Source organism: Physeter macrocephalus, chromosome 2, assembly GCF_002837175.3.
Source record: "Physeter macrocephalus isolate SW-GA chromosome 2, ASM283717v5, whole genome shotgun sequence".
Taxonomy (NCBI): domain Eukaryota; kingdom Metazoa; phylum Chordata; class Mammalia; order Artiodactyla; family Physeteridae; genus Physeter; species Physeter macrocephalus.
Window position 1 is genome coordinate 106681752 of NC_041215.1, and position 23493 is coordinate 106705244.

General features: G+C 36.7%; 1 protein-coding gene and 1 pseudogene across 3 annotated transcripts in view; one reads left to right on the forward strand and one right to left on the reverse strand.

The window, feature by feature from the left end:
* NBEAL1 (neurobeachin like 1) overlaps window positions 1–23493 on the forward strand; it is a 181364-nt gene that overhangs the window by 6363 nt on the left and 151508 nt on the right. For all 3 annotated transcript variants that reach the window (XM_055089508.1, XM_024124568.3, XM_024124569.3), the window contains exons 3-4: window positions 14862–14953; window positions 19472–19633. In XM_055089508.1, the coding sequence (XP_054945483.1) occupies window positions 14862–14953; window positions 19472–19633 (254 nt within the window). The remainder of the gene's footprint in view (window positions 1–14861; window positions 14954–19471; window positions 19634–23493) is intronic.
* Window positions 1142–4842, reverse strand: LOC112065115 (translation machinery-associated protein 7-like; annotated as a pseudogene).

The following is a 23493-nucleotide window of genomic DNA, read 5'->3' on the forward strand; positions in this document are numbered from 1 at the left end:
TTTATTTTATTTTTAAATTAATTAATTAATTTTTGGCTGCGTTGGGTCTTTGTTGCTAAACACGGGCTTTCTCTAGTTGCGGTGACTGGGGGCTACTCTTCGTTGAGGTGTGCAGGCTTCTCATTGCGATGCTTTCTGTTGTGGAGCACGGGCTCTAGGTGCGCAGGCTTCAGTAGTTGTGGCATGTGGGCTCAGTAGTTATGGCTCGTGGGCTCTAGAGTGCAGGCTCAGTAGTTGTGGCGCACAGGCTTAGTTGCTCTGCGGCATGCGGGATCTTCCTGGACCAGGGCTCAAACCTGTGTCCCCTGCATTGGCAGGGGATTCTTAACCACTGCACCACCAGGGAAGTCCCCCCATCTTAATTTTTAATCTGTATTTATTTTTGCTTTCAAGCATAGCGCTTAATTATCCCAGTAATTATTTGGGATTTTTTTTTACTCTAAACCAAGTTTGTTTTAGATCTTGGTGATGCTCCATTTCCTGCTGTTGCCCTTTGTCCTGCTAAATCTGGAATATGACTAAAATAGATAGTTTTGCAATGAGCTCAGAGTAAACTTCCTTTTCAGAATAAAAGTTTTGCTTCATAAGGAAAACAGAATTTAGAGGTGTTTTATTCAGATAAAAAGGCATGTACCTCTTTTTATGTATAGATTTGGAAAAAAACGGATGAATGAATATTCTTCTAATGAGAAAATTGTAATTTATTTATACAATTTTGGTTGTAATTGTAAGTGAAACTTTTGGCAAGACGTACCAATATACATCAACCCTTATAATTTAGCCCTTTTTTCTTTTTTTCATTTCAAATGAGTTGGTTTAATTCCAGGTGGTACAGAGTTCAGGATAGGACAGGGGCTTAAGAACACAGTTTGGCAGGATTCTGGGCTGGGTTTATGCGGATCTCATAGCTGAGGTAGAAATGGCTGAGAGGAACTAAAGACAAGATGAGCCACTGTATGATTTTTTTTTTTTTTAATTTTAACAAAAGTTTATTCTTAAATGTGTAGTAGGTTCCAAGACAACACTTATTCTAGCTATGGGTGGCAACAGATGTTATGGCAGGGAATCCAGATGTTTTAATCCAGATGTTCAAACAGGAATGCAGTTAAGGATCATCATTGCTTCAGGCACAAGGAGCAGCTTACTTTTTGCCAGATTTCTTAATTCCACCTGTGACCAGGGGGGCCTTTCCCCACGGCCTTCGCTTTTAGCTCCTCAAGTTTCTTTTGCTCTTCCTTCTGTTTCTGCTTGAATGCCTTATCTTCCTCATCCATATCTTGGCTTGCTTCTTGGGCTGCTTCAGGGGCTTCTTCTTGCCACCTTCGCGGCCCTAAATGGCGCCTGCTGCCCCTTCCCCCAGCCCTGCCACCGCAACCCATTTTTAATAAGTCTCTGGTATGTGCAAAGTGTAGATAGAAATAGCTCTCAATTTACTCTGGCTTAATAATGACTTTGTATATAAAGAAAGTAATGTTGTTTGACTCTAAGGCAAAACAAAACAAAATCATCAGCTTAGTAGTATTGGTTACCAATTACATGTTCATTTTAGGAAGTTAGATGTGAAAGAAAGCAAGAAATGAGTATTTTTTGTCAATAGATGTGAGATTTGCCCTTAGGAAGGGAATATTACTACCTTTGTGGTTTGACTTGAGGAGCTTATGCACTACTCTAAAAAGTTGTTAAGATGCATGAAAATTTTTTATTATTCTTTCCTTTTGAATATCAAAATTTAAATTTCCCTGGTAAAAGGTTGAATTGATAGCCCTTCACTGTGTAGATGTGGAGGAAGAGGGAAAAGGAAGAGCCTAAAATAATTTTCAGGTTTTTTGGTTTTACAGACTGGTACTAGGTCATCCCATTCACCAAGGTAGCTAGTGCAAGTTCACTAGGTTTTCAGGTAAACATGTGAGTTTGCAGTGCCTGGGAGATATCTAGGTAGAGAAACACCCCACAAAATGGAGTTCAGAAGGCCGTCTATGCTGGAAATAAAGATTTGAGAGTTGTCATACTGGCAATTATTGAAGAGTTACATGAGAGTAAGAAGAGGAGAGGCTCAAAGTCAGGGAGTCCTAGGTAAACATGTGAGTTTGCAGTGCCTGGGGGATATCTAGGTAGAGAAACACCCCCACGAAATGGAGTTCAGAAGGCCGTCTATGCTGGAAATAAAGATTTGAGAGTTGTCATACTGGCAATTATTGAAGAGTTACATGAGAGTAAGAAGGCAAGAGGCTCAAAAGTCAGGGAGTCCTGAAGAATATTATCTTTTAAGAGGAGGATAGAGGAAGAAGTGTCAGGAGTTTGAATGGGAGGAGAGCCAGGAGTGAGTGGTTGCCTCAGAAAGTAGAGGGATGTCAAATTCAACATAGCTTTGAAGAAGAGCATCATGGAGTGTGTATTGGATTCCACAGTTAAGACATTATTGGTGGCTTTAGCAAAGTAGTTCTAAAAAGAGTGGGGAAAAAAGATGTTAAAAATACAAGTCCCCGGGCTTCCCTGGTGGCGCAGTGGTTGAGAGTCCGCCTGCCGATGCAGGGGATTTTAAAATTGAATTCAACAGACTTAAAATCACTGACAAATTGCTATTAAAGTTTTAAAATGTTTACTCTTGATCTTTGTACTTATCTGGCCAAGGACCTTTCAAACTTATTCTTAACTATATCTAAGGAATATCAGCATTTTCTTTTAATTTATGTCTTGTGACTTAGATTTAGACTGGTAAAATTATTCTCTGGTTGAACCAAAGCATTAACTGATCCATGCATTTCACACAAAAGTCATTCAAGCATTTCAAAACAGTTTGTCTCTAAAAAAACCCCAGTGGTTTTGTTTGATGCCTTTAATTTAACTACTACATGATCTTTCCTGATAATAAACTTTAGAATAGTAGGAAAGATATGTACTATTTCAATTTATGATGTCATTGTGAGGTGGGTTTATACTTTTTTATTGAATAATTTTGACTTAACGATTTTTGTCAAAATATAACATTTAACTAAGTTTTAAAATACAAAATTTCATTTTTCTAATGAGTGAACCTCATTTGAAGCATGACAATATATAGACTTTCTAATTTAGATTTATGCTCTAAGAAAAAGTAGTAAAGATGTTTTACTTTTATACCAAGCTTTACAAATTTTAAAATTTAAGGTATACAAGTTAACTGTAGAAAATTTAGAAAATACCGATATGCAAAAAGAAAGTAAAAATTTCATTATTCATAGATTTTTAGTTAAAGTACTTCTATGCATGTGATCAAAAAGTCTGTGTAAATTAGTTATGTTTACTACTACAACTCATTAGGATATCAAATTTGAAAAACTTCCATCTGATATGAAACTTGAATATTGTTTTAAACTTTTAAGTCCCATTTAGAAGGTGTCAATGTTATATTTAATTAATGCATACATAGTGATATGCTTTTCCTTTCTAAGGAATTTATTTTAGTCCAATTTAGCTAGTTTTTATTGGATGCCTACTGTATGTACATGTTATTTACTGTCATTTTATCCCTTGAATTTAATATTTTTCCTCTTTTAAAAAATTTGGTCATTTAAAAAAAAATTAATAAACTATTTTTTTAGAGAAGTTTTAGGTTCACAGCAAAATTGAACGGAAAGTACAGGAGGTTCCTATGTACCCCCTGTCCCCATGTATGCACAACCTTCCCTATTATTGACATCCTGCACTGCAGTGCTACATGATCACTTAACTGACTTCCCAAAAACACTTGAAGCAGAAATTTCTTTACCTTTTAACTATGTGTGAAACTCCAAGATGAACACAAAAAGCAACAGGACATATTATACCTAACATTCCAATACTCTAGATGTTGGTCTTTTCAAGCCTTGCTAATTTTAACTGAGAATTCCTTACACTCCATTGATCAAATGTAGAACTTCATTAAAGTAGTTATCTGAATGAATAGTTACTTAAAATTTAGGAAATACCTAAAGTAAAAATTAAAATCTTTCTCATTAGGGGTTGGTGTATTTTAAGCCTATTTTTATGCACAGGCCTCTATTAGAATATTGCTTCTTTTGTTTGTGTTAAAATGGTTTCCAAATCTTTCCTGGATGTGACTGGCTTTTATCAGAATTTCCATCAAAATTTTATAACTTTCATCTGGTTAATTGACTGTGACTTCATCTGAGGTCATGCTATTCCAACTAGAGTCAGTTTCCCACTTAGATTGTGGGATGTGAGACCTGAGGGAGGATGAATGAAGTCCTCAGTGATTGCTTAGTTGAAGAGGTAGCATTTGATTGAGGTTTTAAAGAATTAATAGTTTAATAGTCACAAAGGGTGTTCCAGACACATATAAGGCATGGACAAAAGTACAAAGGAGGGCTTCCCTGGTGGCGCAGTGGTTGGGAGTCTGCCTGCCGATGCAGGGGACACGGGTTCGTGCCCTGGTCCGGGAAGATCCCACATGCTGCGGAGCGGCTGGGCCCGTGAGCCATGGCCGCTGGGCCTGCCCGTCCGGAGCCTGTGCTCTGCAACGGGAGAGGCCACAACGGTGAGAGGCCCGTGTACTGCAAAAAAAAAAAAAAAAAAAAATAGTACAAAGGAAAAGCAATCTTAGTATAGGCTGTCATCATTAATGTCAAATTATACCCTGCTGCTCTGTTTTCATGCCTGTCTCTGTACACAATAACTTCATTTTACTGATTAATTTGGTATATTTTGAAGACATTTTGAACAGCAGGTAATCTCAACATGTTGGAGTACCAGCTAGGCACATAAATCTAGCAAAAAGACATCACCATGAACACCTGTTACCAGGTTTGCACAGGCAGTGACAAATATAACAGCAGCCTTTCTGAGAGCAATTGTAAGATGCATTTTGATTTCAAAGATGCCAAAATGTAAAAAATTATGTCTTAGAGAAATATGGTATAAAAAGCAGTTGTAAAAACGAATGTCTAGAAATAGGAAAGAAATCCCAATAATGATATTTAAAAACCAATAAATTGGATACGAGTTTAGATGGCTGAAGAGAATTAGAGAGTTGGAAGGGAGGTCACAAGAATTCTTTTAGAATATATCCTAGGAAGTCAAAGAGTTGGAAAATATGGAAGGTTCTGAAGGATAGTATGAAAACATTTAACACATATTTAATTGGACTCTGAAAAGGAGAGTAAAGAAAGCATGAAACAAATGTTAATATTTGAAGAGGTTGCAGGTGAGAGCTTTCCAGGATTGATGAAAGTATAGTAAAACTCAAGGAGAAAAAATAAAACAAATTCCATACCAAGATTCATCATAGTGAAACCACAGTGGTTTTGCAGAAAACCAACGGGAAAGAAAATTCTGAAAAGCTGCCAGAGGAAAAAAAGATTATCTTCAAAGGGATTGATTACACATTAATAGCTGATTTTTCAGTAATAATGATGGAAGGGAAAGGATAATGGACTGATATCTTTAAAGATAAGACTAATGTAGAATTTCCAACCAAGTGACATTTTTTCAAAGAGGAAAGTGAAATAAAGTCATTTTCAGCAAAACAACAGTTCAGTTCATCAGGAAAATATAACAGTTTTAAATTTGTGTGTACCTCATAACCTAGTCTCTGAAGCAAGCATTGACAGAACTACAGAGAAATGAACATATGACAATCATGGCAGTTTTTTTTTCAATTTATCATATTTTAGTATTTTTTTCTCAGTAATTGGTAGAATGAACAGACCAAAGAAAAAAATCAGTAAAGATACAGAAGATTTAAACAATAAGATTGACAAATTTAAAAGGGATTTATGTAGAGCAACACCCATACATTCCTTTCAAGCACACATATTTACAAAAATGATGCTATGACAGACCTTAAAGCAAGTTTCAACAAATTTCAGATGATTGAAATAGTAGAGTATGTTTTCTGACACGTGTGTAGTTAAGGAAGAAATGTTGCTAAGGAAGAAATAGCAAAAAGATTAAAAAAAAAAGTCATGAACTACACTTTAAAACAAACCTTTGATTAAAGAACAAGTAATAAAGGAAAATTAGAATTTCGGGGAGGTGGAACTGAATGATAAAAGTAAGCATTTTAGAACTTCTAAATGGGGGGCACCTATAGCATTACTTAGGAAAATTTATGGCTATAAATGTGTTAGAGAAAGAGGCTAAAAATAAATGAACTAGTCATTTGTGGTAGCCACCCTTCAAGATCCCTACCTCCTGGTATTCACACCCTTTTATAGTCCTCTCCTACATTGTATCAGGGTTTGTCTGTGACCAGTAGAATTTGGCAAAACTGATGGTATGTCATTTACGAAATTAGAAAAGACACTGTTGTTTCCATCTCAGTTACTCTTTTTTTCCTTGGATCATTGCTCTGGGGGAAGCAAGCTGCTATGTTGTGTGCAGCCCTGTGGAGAAGCCCATGTTGTGAACAACTGAAACCTTGCCAACCACCACTTCAGTGAAGTTGAAAGTAGTTCCTTCAGCCCAGTCAAGCTTTGCTATGACTGTAGCCCTAGTTTCCATCTTCATTACAGGTTTGGGAGAAATGCTGAGACACAGCCACCCACCTAAGCTGTTTTTGAATTCTTGGCCCTAAAAAACTGAGATGATATTTGTTGTTCAAGCTCCTAAATTTAATTTGTTATGTAGGAATATATTATTAATATATCATCCATTTCAAGAAAACAAGGAAAGAACAGAATAGGCCCAAAGTAGAGTGAAGGAAATTGTGAGGGCTTTTTTTCTTTGATGTGAAAATTCTGAAATTTATTATTTTTCAGTTGTTGAAGGAAGTGTACATTAGAAGGTTGACGTGTATCATGGAATGTTTAATTTTAATAAAAATTATTCATTATTTAGCTTGGGATGAATGACATAAATACAATCTGTATCTGGATATAATTTTAATTAAGAATCTGGAAGTGAGTTTGAAAATAAATTAATAACTCTTCCTTCTGCAAATCTTTCTAGTAGTCTTGGTGGTATAAGGAAATTATAAGGTTTATTACAGAAATTACTCATAATAAAATACTGGATCTAGGAAAAGAATCGGTAGCTTCTAACATCATGTAAGAGATAACTAGAAATTTATCTTTTGAAGGACATATATAGCACCACCTATGTTGTGTTTTTTGGGGAAAAAAAAACCCTCTAAATCTGACAGTCTGTAGATCTACTACTTCGCAGGAAATACAGAGGACTGAGGAACATGTTAAATGACATAAAGATGTGCAGTCAGCAAAATCCCTAATGCGAGAAATACTAAATCACAAATGGCCCAGTGTCTTCAACAAATAAATTAGGGCAAAAAAAAAAAAAAAAAAAAAGAAATGTAATAGAAACCTACAGGTTTAAAAAGACTTAAAAAATATACCAACAGTTTGCAATTTATGGACTTTATTTGGGTCCCGATCTTATCAGTTAAGAAAGGCATTTGTGGGACTTCCCTTGGTGGTCCAGTGGTTAAAACTTCACCTTTCAATGCAGGGGGTGTGGGTTCAATCCCTGGTTGGGGAGCTAAGATCCCACATGCCTTGAGGCCAAAAAACCAAAACATAAAACAGAAGCAATATTGTAACAAATTCAATAAAGACTTTAAAAATGGTCTACATCAAAAAAAAGAGAAAAATCTAAAAAAAAGGCTTCTGTGAGCAAGTCAGGAAAATTTGAACATCAACTGATATTAAAGAACTCATTTTTTTAGATATGATAATATTGTCATATTTTAAAAGATATCTTTTATGGATATACATTGAAATATTTGTGGATGAAATATGATATCTGGGTTTGCTTAAAAGTAACATTAGAGGATGGGGCCATAGGTGAAAGAAGATTGGTTATGCATGATTTGAAAGTTGTTGCAACTCAGTCATACCATTCTCTCCACCTTTTTTGTATGTTTGTGATTTCATTTAATAAAATGCTTTTGGAAAGAGCAGAAATTAATAATAAACATAATAGAAAGGATCAACCAAATAAAAAGTTGGTTCTTTGATAAAATTAATGAAATTGAGTCAGGAAGATAAGGTTTCTGGTTGTATGCATTTCAGAAATTTCATATTCACCCCTTCCAATGGCATTCATAAGGCATAGTTCATCTTTTTAAAATTTATTTATTTATTTACTTATTTGGTTGCGCTGGGCCTTAGTTGCGGCAGGCGGGCTCCTTAGTTGTGGCATGCGAACTCTTAGTTGCTGCAGTTCCCTGACCAGGGGATGGAACCCGGGCCCCCTGCATTGGGCGCGTGGAGTCTTAACCACTGCGCCACCAGGGAAGTCCCGCATATGTCATCTTAAAGATAATGTATTGTTAAAAATCTTGTTTAATTTTGCTTAACTAGTGCTTCTCTAACTTGATTAAGCATAGCCATCTTTCCTTTTTCTTTCTTTCTTTTTTTTTTTTTTTTGCGGTAAGCGGGCCTCTCACCGCTGCGGCCTCTCCCGTTGTGTAGCACAGGCTCCGGACGCGCACGCCCAGCGGCCATGGCCCACAGGCCCAGCCGCTCCGCGGCACGTGGGATCCTCTGCAGTTCCCTGACCAGGGGATGGAACCCGGGCCCCCTGCATTGGGAGCGTGGAGTCTTAACCACTGCGCCACCAGGGAAGTCCCGCATATGTCATCTTAAAGATAATGTATTGTTAAAAATCTTGTTTAATTTTGCTTAACTAGTGCTTCTCTAACTTGATTAAGCATAGCCATCTTTCCTTTTTCTTTCTTTCTTTTTTTTTTTTTTTTGCGGTAAGCGGGCCTCTCACCGCTGCGGCCTCTCCCGTTGTGTAGCACAGGCTCCGGACGCGCACGCCCAGCGGCCATGGCCCACAGGCCCAGCCGCTCCGCGGCACGTGGGATCCTCCCGGACCGGGGCACGAACCCGCGTCCCCTGCATCAGCAGGCGGACTCTCAACCACTGCGCCACCAGGGAAGCCTTTGTTTTTTTTAAACTTTTCAAATCGTATTTGTTCTCATCAAAACCGACGGTATTGTTAAGTACTTAGGAAATGGTGACTTCGCCAGTCTTATAATTCTATGCACCTGTCCCACTGCTTCCTGTTCTTTCCATGGTGGGACAATACCAAATATTGTGCATCCTTTGAGCATATCTTGCTATTTTCTATCTGTCTGGAATTCCCCTCTCCCCTCCTCTCTCCTTGAGAATATCTGTTTATGATTTGTGAAAACTTTTGAGTACTTTTATTACTCAGTTACCTCCAACCTTGACAGATTCAGTAGCTCCCTCTGTATTGTTTTGATACTTTTCACAACTGTTCTACCTCTCATGATGTTTTGCACTTATTTGTTTATGCTTTTTTTTCCTACTGAAAAAAGAGCACTTTGAGGACAAGATTATGTCTTTTTTTAAAAATTGAGGAATAATTGATATAAGATTATGTTTTGTCTTCATGTCCATAGAGTCTAGCACTGTCCCTGGTTGGTACATGGTTGGCATGTACTTATTAAATGTTCTTTGAAGGAGCTAAGTTCTGTTAGAAAACCTTGAGGGCTGGCCTAGTGTTTCTGTGGGAGGAATTTATCTTCTTTTGCTAGGACATTAAAAATATGTTATGAATATAACTGACTGAAATGAACTTTTAAAATGCAACTCATATGTAAGTTGCAAGTTGCCCAACATATGGTTGAAATATATGTATGTATCTAAAAGTTTATAAAACTTGAAAGAATACTACAACCCAAATATCGTTGTGTGGAGGAAGTAAGGTGTTTCCCCCATTCTTACCTGTAACCCTAGCCCTTAAGAACTAGGTGAAATTGTATGGATCCCTTAATTCTATTACCCACTAAAGCCTCCCAGTGGAGGAGTGGATGTTATAAGAAGGTAAAAGCCTCCTGTGCGTTAATGTAATTTAAATAATCACATTCGGCTAGTGGTCACTGCACTGGACAGCACATCTAAGTGTTTAGACTTCATCCTCTGGTAATGGGGGGACGTTGAAAGTATTTGAACAGGAGAGAAAAGATGATTAGATTCAAATTTAACAAACCCCGTTAGTAACTGTGTGTAGTTGAGAGAAACTGAAGCTACAGAGACCTGTAGGGAGCTACATAACAGTGCAAATGAATGACTGTCTTAACGGCAGATGATTGGATGAATATTTGGGTACAAGATCAATAAAGTTGATTTTAATTATTTTATAATTGCTTCTTTTATTCAGCATTTGCTAAATGTCAGGTATTGCTGAGTGCGTTACATGTATTATCTCATTCAGTGCTTTCAACAGCCCTATGAGGGGAAGTATTACCTTCATTTTATAGATCAAGAACAGATCAGAGGGATGAAGTAACTTGCCTAAAGTCACACTGAGAGCAAATGCAAAGAGATTTGAAAGGAAAAGAATACAGTTAAAATCATGTGGCACAGGGGATCATGAAATATTTAAATGTATGTGTATGTGTAACATAGAACATTCCTGTTTTGTGAGTGAACCATAATTTAGGCACATAATAGGTTATAAAAATAGCATTAGGGACTTCCCTGGTGGTGCAGTGGTTAAGAATCCACCTGCCAATGCAGGGGACACGGGTTCAATCCCTGGTCCGGGAAGATCCCACATGCCGCGGAGCAACTAAGCCTGTGCGCCACAACTACTGAGCCTGTGCTCTAGAGCCTGCAAGCCACAACTGCTGAGCCCGTGTGCCACAACTACTGAAGCCCGTGCGCCTAGAGCCTGTGCTCCGCAACAAGAGAAGCCACTGCAGTGAGAAGCATGTGCACCACAATGAAGAGTAGCCCCTGCTCGCCGCAACTAGAGAAAGACCATGTGCAGCAACGAAAACCCAATGCAGCCATAAGTAAATAAATAAATAAATTTAAAAATAAATTAATAAATTTTAAAAAGTAACATTATACTTAGCGTATACTATGTGCCCTTGCCTAGGTTATTTAATTTTCACAACTCTGTAAAGAAAGGTACTATCATCTTCATTTTTTATTTATTTATTTTTATTTATTTATTTTTTTATTTTGCGGTACACGGGCCTCTCACTGTTGTGGCCCTCTCCCATTGCGGAGCACAGGCTCCGGACGCGCAGGCTTAGCGGCCATGGCTCACGGGCCCAGCCGCTCCGCGGCATGTGGGATCCTCCTGGACAGGGGCACGAACCTGTCTCCCCTGCATCGGCAGGCGGATTCTCAACCACTGCGCCAGCAGGGAAGTCCCCATTATCTTCATTTTTATAGAAGAAACTGTTGTGCAAACATAGGGTGACTTGTTCAAGAAAGTGACGGAGCAGGGGTTAGAGTCCATAGGGGCACGAACCTGTCTCCCCTGCATCGGCAGGCGGATTCTCAACCACTGCGCCAGCAGGGAAGTCCCCATTATCTTCATTTTTATAGAAGAAACTGTTGTGCAAACATAGGGTGACTTGTTCAAGAAAGTGACGGAGCAGGGGTTAGAGTCCATGTAATCTGGCCTCAGTGCTCCTGCAGTACTTAATACATTTGTGTGTTGTGTTAGTAAATATCATACAAATGGAGAGATAGACCCTACTGTGGTGTTTCATTGTACCCAACTCTCTTAACCGTGAAAGTGGCAAAGCTTGAGATTTAATTAATATTGTTTCTGGGTGTGTGGACATTTTTCCTTTTATGGCCTTTGGCAGTAAAGTATAGATCTTCTTAAGGGTTTTCTCAGGCTGTGTGGAATGTGGCTGTTTTATGTGTTAAACTGTTTATGGCCTTGAGTTTACTGATCCTTAGTTCCTCTTTTCCTCTTTTTGTCCACTAAGCTCCATTTTATTCCTGCTCACAGTTCAAAGACAGTGCAGTGTAGTGTAGTGTAGTAGAAAGAGCACAGTTGGATTCATTTATCTTTGCATTTTAATCCCAGCACTATCGATGGCTAGCTGTATGACTATGGATAAGTTATATATCCTTAGGACTTTGCTTTTCTAACCGTAAAATGGGGAAAATGAAACCTTCTCTAGATGGTTGTAAGGAGTAAATGGGATGATGTATACTTTTTAAATACCTGCTATAATACTTTGCACATTGCAGAATCTCAAAAAAAAATGTAACTGCTTCACTTCTTACTAAATAAAACATTTCCAGCTTTAAGTACCATTTCTTTCTTTATAGTTACTTGCTCAACTTTATAGGAGAACTCTGTACTTACCAAACTCTGAATTACCAAACACTTGGTAACTGTGACTTTCAGACTTTGAACCAGATATGGTAGAGTTTCTAAATAAACTATGAGGAGAAATACATTAATTCTTTATGGCATTATAAACTGTTTTGTGTTGAACTTTTACAGAGTTTATTAAAACTCTGCTTTATTAAAAAGGAACCATGATAAGGAAAACTCCGGCTACTTGTATTTCTGGAGTCTTATCCTGATGAATGAATGAATGAATGATGTGCTGGTTGGAAATGAAAAAAGCAATTAATGAAATCCTTGAGAAAATTTCTCACAAGAGGTAGTTCTTTTTCTGAAATATTTCTGTCTTCTCAGTGATGATGTGGATTATAACAATTTATGATCTGATTTTGGAACAGTATATTAAGAGAAAAAATAGATACACAAAAGGTCAGCAGTCTGCATATTCTGGGAACATTCTTTTAGGAATTCTGATTTGTGTGTAATGCTTTTATTTTAGGGAAATAAATTATTTGAGTTCCCTTTATTCAAGAGCAGTGCCTAACCAGTGATATTTAATGAGTAAGTAAGACTCCTGAGTATCATGTTGAAATTGACTGGATTAAAAAAGTGTTAAGGAGGTGAAGGAAACAAATTTGAGCATCATTTTTAATGATGCAATTTATATTTAAAAAGACATTTCTGAGGAATCATGGTTTTTTTCAAATCATCTTTGAGATGTAACTTACAGACCTTAAAATGCACAAATTTTAAGTGTCAAATTTGATGAGTTTAGGGCTTCCCTGGTGGTGCAGTGGTTGAGAGTCCACCTGCCGATGCAGGGGACACGGGTTTGTGCCCCGGTCCGGGAAGATCCCACATGCTGCAGAGCGGCTAGGCCCATGAGCCATGGCCACTGAGCCTGCGCGTCCGGAGCCTGTGCTCCGCAACGGGAGAGGCCACAACAGTGAGAGGCCCGCGTACCGCAAAAAAAAAAAAAAAAAAAAATTTGATGGGTTTTGATACAAGCAAACATTTGTGTCTCTACTACCTAATAAAACAAATGGAAAATTTCTATTACCTAGGAAAGTTTTCTTTGTGCCCCTTTGTGGTCAGTCCTCTGAAAGATAGTCAGTGATCTAATTTCTGTCACCATGGCCTGCTCTAGAACTTTGTACAAGTGAAATCACACAGTGTATATGCTTAATGCCTGGCGTCTTTTGCTCAACATGTTTTTGAAATTTCTATTCATTGTCATATCGACAGTTCATTCATTGTTATTGCAGAATAGCATTCCACTGTGTGAATATACCACAATTCATCAGTTAACCTGTTGATAGAATTTTGGTTTGTTTCCAGTTTGGGGCTATTAAAAATAAATCTTCTGTGAACATTTTTGTACAACTTGTTTTTGTGGATATATGTTTTCACTTCTCTTAAGAGGAATGACTGGGCCATGTGGTAAATTTATGTTTAAAAGAAACTGCCAAACTGTTTTCCAAGTGATTATACCATTTTATACTCCCACCAGAAATGTGAGTTCCAGTTACTCCACATCTTTACCAACACTTGGTATGGAAAGTCTTAAATTTTAGCCATTCTAGTGGGTGTGTAATGTTTTCCATTTCATTTTAATTTGCATTTCCCTGGATAATAATGTTGAGAACGCTTTTGCATACTACTTGGCCATTTGTGTATCTTCTTTTGTGAAATGTCTGAGCCTTTTGCCCATTTTTAAATTGAGTTGTTGTCCTATTTACATTGATTCATAGGAGTGCTTTATATATTCTTGGTACAAGTCCTTTGTCAGATATATGTACTGAGAATATTTTCAGCTGGCATATGGCTTGCCTTTTCATTTTCTTAATGGTGGCTTCTGATGAATCAAAGTTTTCAGTTTTGGTTAAGACCAATTATTATTTTTTCCTTTTTTTGCTTTGTGATTTTTTTGTCCTAGCTAAGAAATCTTTGTCTACTCCAAATTTGCAAAGGTATTCTGTATTTTCTTTTAGAAGATTTTTTAGTTTTTATGTTTAGGTTAATGATCCATCGCCCATTTTATTTTATTTATGCATTTTATATTTTTCATTAATTCATTGGGCACCTGGTCAATGCCAGGAACTGTTTTAGGCACTTGGTGTCCATTAGTAAACAAAAAGAAATCACTTGTCGTGGGCCCTTAGATAGGCCTTGAAATTGTGAAGCCTACAGTCTAGGGGAAATGACAGATAATAAATAAATAAATAAATAAATAAATTTTACAGTATGTTAGAAGGTGAGAAAGCACCATGAGTTGGGACAACAGAATAGGGTAGAAGGTAAAGGGTAGTAAGAAGGTTTGTAACTTTGAGAAAGGGTGGTAAAATTTGGCTTCATTGAGAATGAGCCATTTAAAGAATGACCTGAAGATGTAGGAATTAGCCATTCAGCTATCTGGTGGAAGAGTGTCCTGGGTAGAGAAAACAGCCATTACAAAGGCCTGAGATGGGAGCATGTCTGGTATGTCCCAGTAACAGCCAGGAAGCCAGTATAGTACAGGGTGACAGTGGATAAGGCCACAGAGATAGGGGAGGGCAAATTGTTTAGAATCTTATAGGACACTTTTCAGATTGTAGCTCTTTGTGTGAGTGCCATGGGTTCACTATGCTTAATATACATTTTAAAACAGGTATGTCTTCTGTATATCATTTAGAGATTTCATATTATTGCTTCTTTAGCTTTATCAATTCATATCTGCTCAATAGGAGTGAAAACATTAAAAAAAATTCCTGACAGATGTACTTAATATTACAATGGTTTTCTTATTTCAGAAAGATCCAGATTACCTGAAGCTGTGGTTGGACAATTTTGTTTCTAGCTATGAACAATTCTTAGATGTTGACTTTGAAAAGCTGCCTACCAGGTATGTTGAAACACTTAATTTCCTACCCTTGGGTGAGTTTGTTAATTTTTGGTACAAAAACTTCATTGATGACATTACAAGGATGGCAGTTATGTGACACACCTGCTACTCCTGCATAACCCTGCTTTCATGGCAGACATTTCTGATTGATCACAGCAGTCTTTCTTACTGATACTAGACATGACTTCTAGAAGCCTCTTCTTTACTTTGTTAAGCCACTGGCAACTGGGTGTCCTGCAATTCATTTCAATTCTGACACTACCTGGAGTTAGTGCCAGATCCCATGAGTTAAAGGCAAAGTCCTCCACAAGACTGCCCTCACTTCAGACATCATTAGCAAGTCTTGGGAGCCACTGACATTTCTGATCAACAGGCTATAAATTTAGGGGTTGTCATGACTCCCTCAGGTTCAATAATTTGTTAGATTAACTCACAGAACTCACTGAAAGTCCTATACTTATGATTACAGTATTATTATAAAGGATAGATGTAGGACAGGGCCTGGGAGGGTCTTGGATGCAGGGCTTCCATGCTCTCTCCCTTTGGAGTCAGGGCATGTTGCTCTCCCTGAACATCAGTGCGTTCAAAGAAGGAAGCTCTTTGAGCTTTGGGTGTCAGAGTTTTGTTGGGTCTTATAACTTCATTGACTGTGTGATTGAACTCAGTCTCCAGCTCCTCTCCCCTCCCAGAAAGTTGGGGGGGGTGAGTTATTCACATGTGGCCAGCCCCTTTTTTGAAACTATCTAAGGGTCCACCATGCATCACTTCATTCATTTGCATAAAATTTCTTTATTATATGACAGGCATTCTATTGTAGTTGAAACTTATTATACTTCTTTTCCTGGCTTTAGAGAAGGGCCTTAGAAAACATCTTGGAGGAGGTTAAGTTTTCAGATTTTTAAAAACTGGGTTTGAAAATCATAAAATGAGGGAAAAATAAACATCTTGGAAGAGGTTAAGTTTTCAGATTTTTAAAAGCTAGGTTTTTGGGTTTTTTTTTTTTTTTTTTTTTTTTTGCGGTACGCAGGCCTCTCACTGTTGTGGCCTTTCCTGTTGTGGAGCACAGGCTCCGGACGCACAGGCTCCGAACGCACAGGCTCAGTGGCCGTGGCTCGTGGGCCTAGCCGCTCCGTGGCATGTGGGATCTTCCCGGACCGGGGCACGAACCCGTGTCCCCCGCATCGGCAGGCGGACTCTCAACCACTGCGCCACCAGGGAAGCCCTAAAAGCTAGGTTTGAAAATCATAAAATGAGGGAAAAATTAACATCTTACGGAAAGGTATAAGTGAAAGTACAAATATTTTCTCCCATTCCTCTGCCTACATCTGTTTCTGCAATCTCACTGTTCCCATACCCACTTCCCAGATAAAGTTCATATTGTATCTCAAGTCATCTTGTGGACCTAGGTAAGAGAGGTTAGGTTTGCTGTGGTTAAAAGCTGGAGAAATGAGGACATACTTTTAGCCACAAAAGGAACTCCATTTATAGAGATGTGTTGAGAGAGGAGGGAAGAAATGGGTGGTGGTTGAGGATAAAAAAGTATCTGGTGAATTAAAAATCTTCAAGGATGAAAATATTAGCAGTTTGGGGGTGGAGGTAAGCAGTGAGAGTTTAGACACAGGTGAGTTGAATCTGGAGAATCACATAGGAGCCAGATCATGAAGTGCCACAAATGCATTGCTAAAGGACTGACTTTTTGTTATGGAAGATACAAGGCTCTACGAAAGAATTTTCTGCATAAGAGTATCACGATCAAGTTTGGTTTTTAAAAGTCACTTTGGTGGAATTATGGAGGTTGGATTGGAAAGGGTTGAGACTGAAGGCAAGAAGTCCAGTTAAGAGGTAATTGTAATAATTCAGAGAAAAAAGTCATTAGAGCTTTGGACCAAGGCAATGAACTTAAGAAACAATATGGTTATGCTCAGAAAGCACAAGTACTTCATTTATAAATACAGTTTCAGAGTTCTTCCCCATTAGATTATTTGTAACAGGTTTATAAAGGTTGAAAATCAGTATTAAATCTTGAACTCAAAATAAGATTATGTATTATTGATTTCTACTCATAAAAGAGTATTCTTGTAGTTTATACTTAGGAGTGCTTTTATTTTAAAAATTTATAGCTCATTTTAAATCATGAGCCTAAGGATCTTATGGAGTCAGGATTTTGGCCTTTGAATGCTTGGGGTTTTGTAAGATGCAATTGTTATCATCCATACATTATAAATGTCTCCTTCCTTGGGAGGTCATTTCTAAAAACACTATGTAGACTTATATTGCCACTATGTTTAAAGTAAGATGAAGAATCTCAAGAGCGTTTTTTTACTTGTGATTTAGTTGGTTTATTTAAAATTATATTTCATATCTTTGTCAGAAAACTGAACCATGAATTTAGATTATGCTTGTAGTAAACTTTCAATTTTTCAAGTGAATATTATGTGTAAGATGTGTAAAACTAGTCTAGTCACCTTAAAGATAAGAAACTCACAGATAATCCTCATTTAAAGTATACTGACTTTATAGAATTTCCAAGTTAGAGAATTCATAATACAAGGCAAGGATTGCTTTTACCAGATTATAAAGCCTTGAAATTTAAGCTGGACTTTTTCCTATGTTAGAGAGAACAATTGGCAGCTGTTTACAATAGACATTGACTAGGCAAATTGAGGAGTGGAAAAGATTTCTGGAGTTTGGGAAATTTCAGCAAAAGGAGCTTAGAATTTTGGACAATAAATTCCTAGAGGTGGGAAAATTCTTCTAAATTCTTAAATCCTCATCACATTAGGAACAAGGCCAAAAATTCCAACTTTGTCTATATGCCATGTCCTAAGTAAGCCCCAATTTTATAATGAGAGTCAGTTAAAAAAAAAAAGATTGCTCTTTTAGAAGTTAATATTTTTTTCTGCCCAGTTAAATCAAAACGTGTGTAAATAGAAAATGGGACAATTAAGGACAAAAGGAACTACTCTTTTAAATAACTAAAATGGAATATTGGGAAATCTAATGTCTTCTTGCTTGTTGATTTAACATTTTTGGAAAAGTGCAGAGGAATAGTTTCACTTAGTCTTGAAAATCAGTTATATTTAGATGTTTGTTTATTATTTTGAAGTTACTCTGGTTTTTGTAATCACCTCTTTTTAGCTCTCCAAAAACAAATTAAATATAAAAATGAGTGTTTCTGATACCATCTATAAGTAAGAGAGAATGAAAGAATCCAAAGCTGCAAGTGAAATGATGCCCAGACTAAAATGAAACATGTATTTTTAGAACATGGTTATATAGTATTAGGCAACCTTGGTAGTATGCTTTGTGACTTGTGTTTATTTTATAAAATGCTTTATTAATTTATGTTGTAGGGTGGTTCAGGAAGAGGCTAATAATATTTACATATGTGTTTATGTGACTACTGCTAAGATGCTTCAGATTTCTTTGTCTACAGTGAATGCCTTTTATTCAATGTAAAAATAGTACTAATACTTGATGTTAAGCATTATCTGAAGAAGAGACTATTATAAAGTATAAATGTCATTTAATCATGGAAACTCTTCACAGTGCTTCTTTGCTATTTGAGCATTTTTCTTAACAGAGATAGGGAAATAAGTATACAGTGGCTTATGAAAAGATTCTGAGGCTTTAGAGATAGAATATTTAAAATGCATTACATATTTAGAGTTCTTTACATACTTTAAAGCTGAAAATGCACATTGACTTTCTGGTTTCAGAGCCCAGTGAAATAGGGTGGATATCTGATATTACAGTTTTATAGATTAGGGAACTACAGAGATTAAATGAAGTGCTTCAAGTTACAGAGGTGGAACTTAGTGTGCAGGCTTCTGACTTTGAATCTAGGGGTTTTTAATGTGAGAGGCACATGCAAGGAGCCAGTTACATCTGGTATTGGCTTTTGCCCGTAAGGAACCATATTGTCTTCTTACACAGAAACCACTTGTCACAAAATATTGATGTATTGCTTTAAAGAGTCTTCTATTGATGCTCGTGCTTGGGCCTCTACATTCACCTCTTTCTCCTTTCCTTTTGCTAGTTATCTTCTCTCCCTCTTGTGATCAGATGGCTTAGGGACCCTATAGGTAGGTGAATATTGTTTATTTAGTAAAGCAGTTAACAGATACTAAACTAGTTATAGGTACTTCATTTTTATTGCTAGTCACCGTTTCTTTTAGAAATGGTATAGACACATTGTATTTCTAAATAGTAGAAGGTGAACTAATCTTATATTTTAAATATTTTCTTTAGCAATAGCACAATTGAAAATACTAAATAGCCTTTTTCTCTCTCTCTTTTCAGTAAGCCTCCTCTGAAGTAAGACTAACCACTCTGCTCTAATAATCTTCTAAAATGTCACTATCCATTTGGTGATACCATGCAGAGAGGAAGGCACAGAATATCTGGACTAAAAGAGCTTCTTTAGGATTTGAGCTGAAAATGTAGTTACTTTAAAGTGCCACAGATTTTCGTCCTGTATTTAAACACCCTTCTTATTTTGTTCCCCTTATATTGTAGGGTAGATGATGTGCCTCCAGGAATATCTCTGCTTCCTGATAATATTCTGCAGGTTCTGAGGACCCAGCTTCTACAGTGTGTTCAGAAAATGGCAGATGGGTTAGAGGAAGAACAACAAGCCTTGTCAATTTTGCTTGTCAAGTTCTTCATTATTCTTTGCAGGTATCTGGTACAAATAACTAATTATCTGTTTTAAATAATTATTAGCAAACTAATAATGCACTTATTGGTTATTAATTATGTTTGTTGTTCATATGGAGCTTTTAAGGATGAGTGCTGCTTTTGCAATAGGCTTGTGGTTTGTTATTATATTGGAAAGCCTTTTACTATACCTACTTAGAGAGATTCAGCCAGGATAAAAAATAATTGCTTTAGAGTAAAGACAATGACAGGAGTTTTTACTTAAGAATTTATTGCACTGGTATTTTCTATATGGTCCTCACCAATAAACATGTACATATACATTTTTATACTGTGTGTTATCATTTGTGAAATGTATTTTTCTAGTCTTTCATTTTATAATTTTACCAAAGAAAGTATAATTATTTCATAGCTTATATTTCCAGACTTATAGATGATTAGGTCTGTGGTACTTAAATTTTGGTGTGCATAAATGTCAACTGAGAAGCTTAATAGAAATACAGAGTTTGAGCCTTACGTATGGAAGTTCTGATCCAAAAGAGCTCAGGCATTTTGAATTTTCACACATTCCATTAATCTGCATATAAGAATTTGAGAACCGTTGGGTTGGGGGCATCACATGCCTCTTAAAATCTATCTTCTTTTCTTGTTCTTAGAGGAAAAGCTTTCAGTCTTTTACCATTTAGTATGATATTTGCTGTGAAATTTTTATTTGTAGGTTTTATTATGTTGAGGTAGTTTCCTTCTGTTCCTAGTTTGCTGAGTGTTGTTATCAGGAATGGTTGCTGAATTTTGTCAGATGCTTTTCTGCATTAATTGAGATGATCATCTGGGTTTTTTCCCCTTTATTCTGTTAATATGGCATATTACATTGATCAGCTTTCATATGTTTAACCATCCTTGCATTCCAGGAGTAAATCCCACTTAGTCATAGTGTGTAATACTTTTAATATACTGTTGAATTCTCTTTGCTAGTATTTTGTTGAAGATCTTTGCATTAATGTTCATAAGGGATGTTGGCTTGTAGTTTTCATGTAGTCTCTTGTTTGGCTTTGGGATAAGGGTAATACTGGCCTCATATAATGAGTTAGAAAGTGTTCCTTCCTTTTCAGTTTTTTGTAAAAATTTGAGAAGGATTGGCATTAGTTCTTCTTTAAATGTTTTGTAGTCTTCATAAGTGGAAACATCAGGTCCAGGACTGCTTTTTTGGGGGAGTTTTGATTACTGATTCAGTTTCCTTACTAGTTGTAGGTCTATTCAGATTATTTATTTCATCATGGTTTAATCTTGGCAGATTTTGTGTTTATAGGAATTTGTCCATTTCATCTATGTTATTCAATTTGTTGTTGTACAGTTGTTCATAGTACTCTCTAATAATCCTCTTTATTTCTGTAGTATCTGTAGCAATGTCCACACTTTCATTTTTTGATGTTAGTAATCTGATTCATCTCTCTTTTTTCTTAGTTTGTCTAGCTAAAGATTTGTCAATTTCGTTGATGTCTCCAAGGAACTAATTTTTGGTTTCATTGATTTTCTCTATTTTTAAAAATTTATTTTTATCTCTGCTCTGATCTTTATCATTTCCTTCTTTCTACTAGCTTTGGGTTTAGTTTGTTCTTCCTTGTCTGATTACTTAAGTTGTAATATTAGGTAGTTGGTTTCTTGTTCTTTTTTTTTAGTGTAAGCACTTATACCTATAAAATTCTCCCTTTGCACCACTTTCATTGCCTCTCATAAGTTTTGGTAAGTCATGTTTTCCTTTTCATTCATCTTAAGTATTTTCTAATTTCCCTTGTGGGTTTCTTCTTTGATCCATTGATTATTTAAAAGTATTTTGGTTAATTTCCACAGTTTTGTGAATTTTTCAGTTTTCTTTATGTTATTGATTTTTAACTTCATCCTGCTGTGGTTAGAGAAGATACTTTGTATGATATCTGTCATTTTAAATCTCTTAAGACTTAATTTGTGGCCTAATATAGTGTCTATCCTGTAAAATGTCCCAAGTGCACTTGAGAAGAATGTTTGTTCTGTTGTTGTTGGGTAGAGTGACCTGTATATGTTTCTTAGAGCTATTAGATTTACTGTGTTAAGTCCTCTGTTGCTTTACTTATATTCTATCTAGTTGTTTTATCCATTATTGTGGATGAGGTATTGAATTCTCCAGCTATTATGGAAGAACTATATATTTCTCTCTTCAATTCTGTCAGTATTTGCTTCATATGTTTTGATGGTCTGTCATTAGATACGTAAATGTTCATAATTGTTATATCTTTTTGCTAGTATAATACCTGTTATATATAATATCATATATACTTTTATTACATTATATTGTACCTTTTATTTATTTATTTTTAACATCTTTATTGGAGTATTAATTGCTTTACAATGTTATGTTACTTTCTGCTGTATAAAAAAGTAAATCAGCTATATGCATATGTATATCCCCATATCCCCTCCCTCTTATGTCTCCCTCCCACCCTCCTTATCCTACCCCTCTAGGTGGTCGCAAAGCACTGAGCTGATCTCCCTGTGCTAGGTAGCTGCTTCCCACTAGCTATCTATTTTACATTTGGTAGTGTATATGTCAGTGTTACTCTCTCACTTCGCCCCAGGTTACCCTTCCCCACCCCCGTGTCCTCACGTCCATTCTCTATGTCTGTGTATTTATTCCTGTCCTGCCCCTAGGCTCATCAGAACCATTTTTCCATATATATGTGTTAGCATACAGTATTTGTTTTTCTCTTTCTGACTTACTTCACTCTGTATGACAGACACTAGGTCCATCCACCTCACTACAAATAACTCAATTTCATTTTTTTTATGGCTGACTAATATTCCATTGTTTATATGTGCCACATCTTCTTTATCCATTCATCTGTCGATGGACACTTAGGTTGCTACCATGTCCTGGCTATTATAAATACTGCTGCATTGAACATTGTGGTACATGACTCTTTTTGAATTATGGTTTTCTCAAGGTATATGCCCAGTAGTGGGATTGCTGGGTAATATAGTAGTTCTATTTTTAGTTTTTTAAGGAACCTCCATACTGTTCTTCATAGTGGCTGTATCTATTTACATTCCCACCAGCAGTGCAAGAGGGTTCCCTTTTCTCCACACGCTCTCCAGCAATTGTTGTTTGTAGATTTTTTGATGTTGGCCATTCTGATTGGTGTGAGGTGATACCTCATTGTAGTTTTGATTTGCATTTCTCTAGTGATTAGTGATGTTGAGCATTTTTTCATGTGTTTGTTAGCAATCTGTATATCTTCTTTGGAGAAATGTCTGTTTAGGTCTTCTGCCCATTTTTGGATTGGGTTGTTTTTTTGATATTGAGCTGCATGAGCTGCTTGTATATTTTGGAGATTTATCTTTTGTCATTTGCTTCGTTTGCAAATATTTTCCCCCATTCAGAGGGCTGTCTTTTCATCTTGTTTATGGTTTCCTTTGCTGTGCAAAAGCTTTTAAGTTTCATTAGGTCCCATTTGTTTATTTTTGTTTTTATTTCCATTTCTCTAGGAGGTGAGTCAAAAGGATCTTGCTGTGATTTATATCATAGAGTGTTCTGCCCATGTTTTCCTCTAAGAGTTCTATAATGTTTGGGCTTACATTTAGGTCTTTAATCCATTTTGAGTTTATTTTTGTATATGGTGTTAGGAAGTGTTCTAATTTCATTCTTTTACATGTAGCTGTCCAGTTTTCCCAGCACCACTTATTGAAGAGGCTGTTTTTTCTCTATTGTATATTCTTGCCTCCTTTATCAAAAATAAGGTGACCAGGGCTTCCCTGGTGGTGCAGTGGTTGAGAATCCACCTGCGGATGCAGGGGACATGGGTTTGTGCCCCGGTCCGGGAAGATCCCACATGCCACGGAGCGGCTGG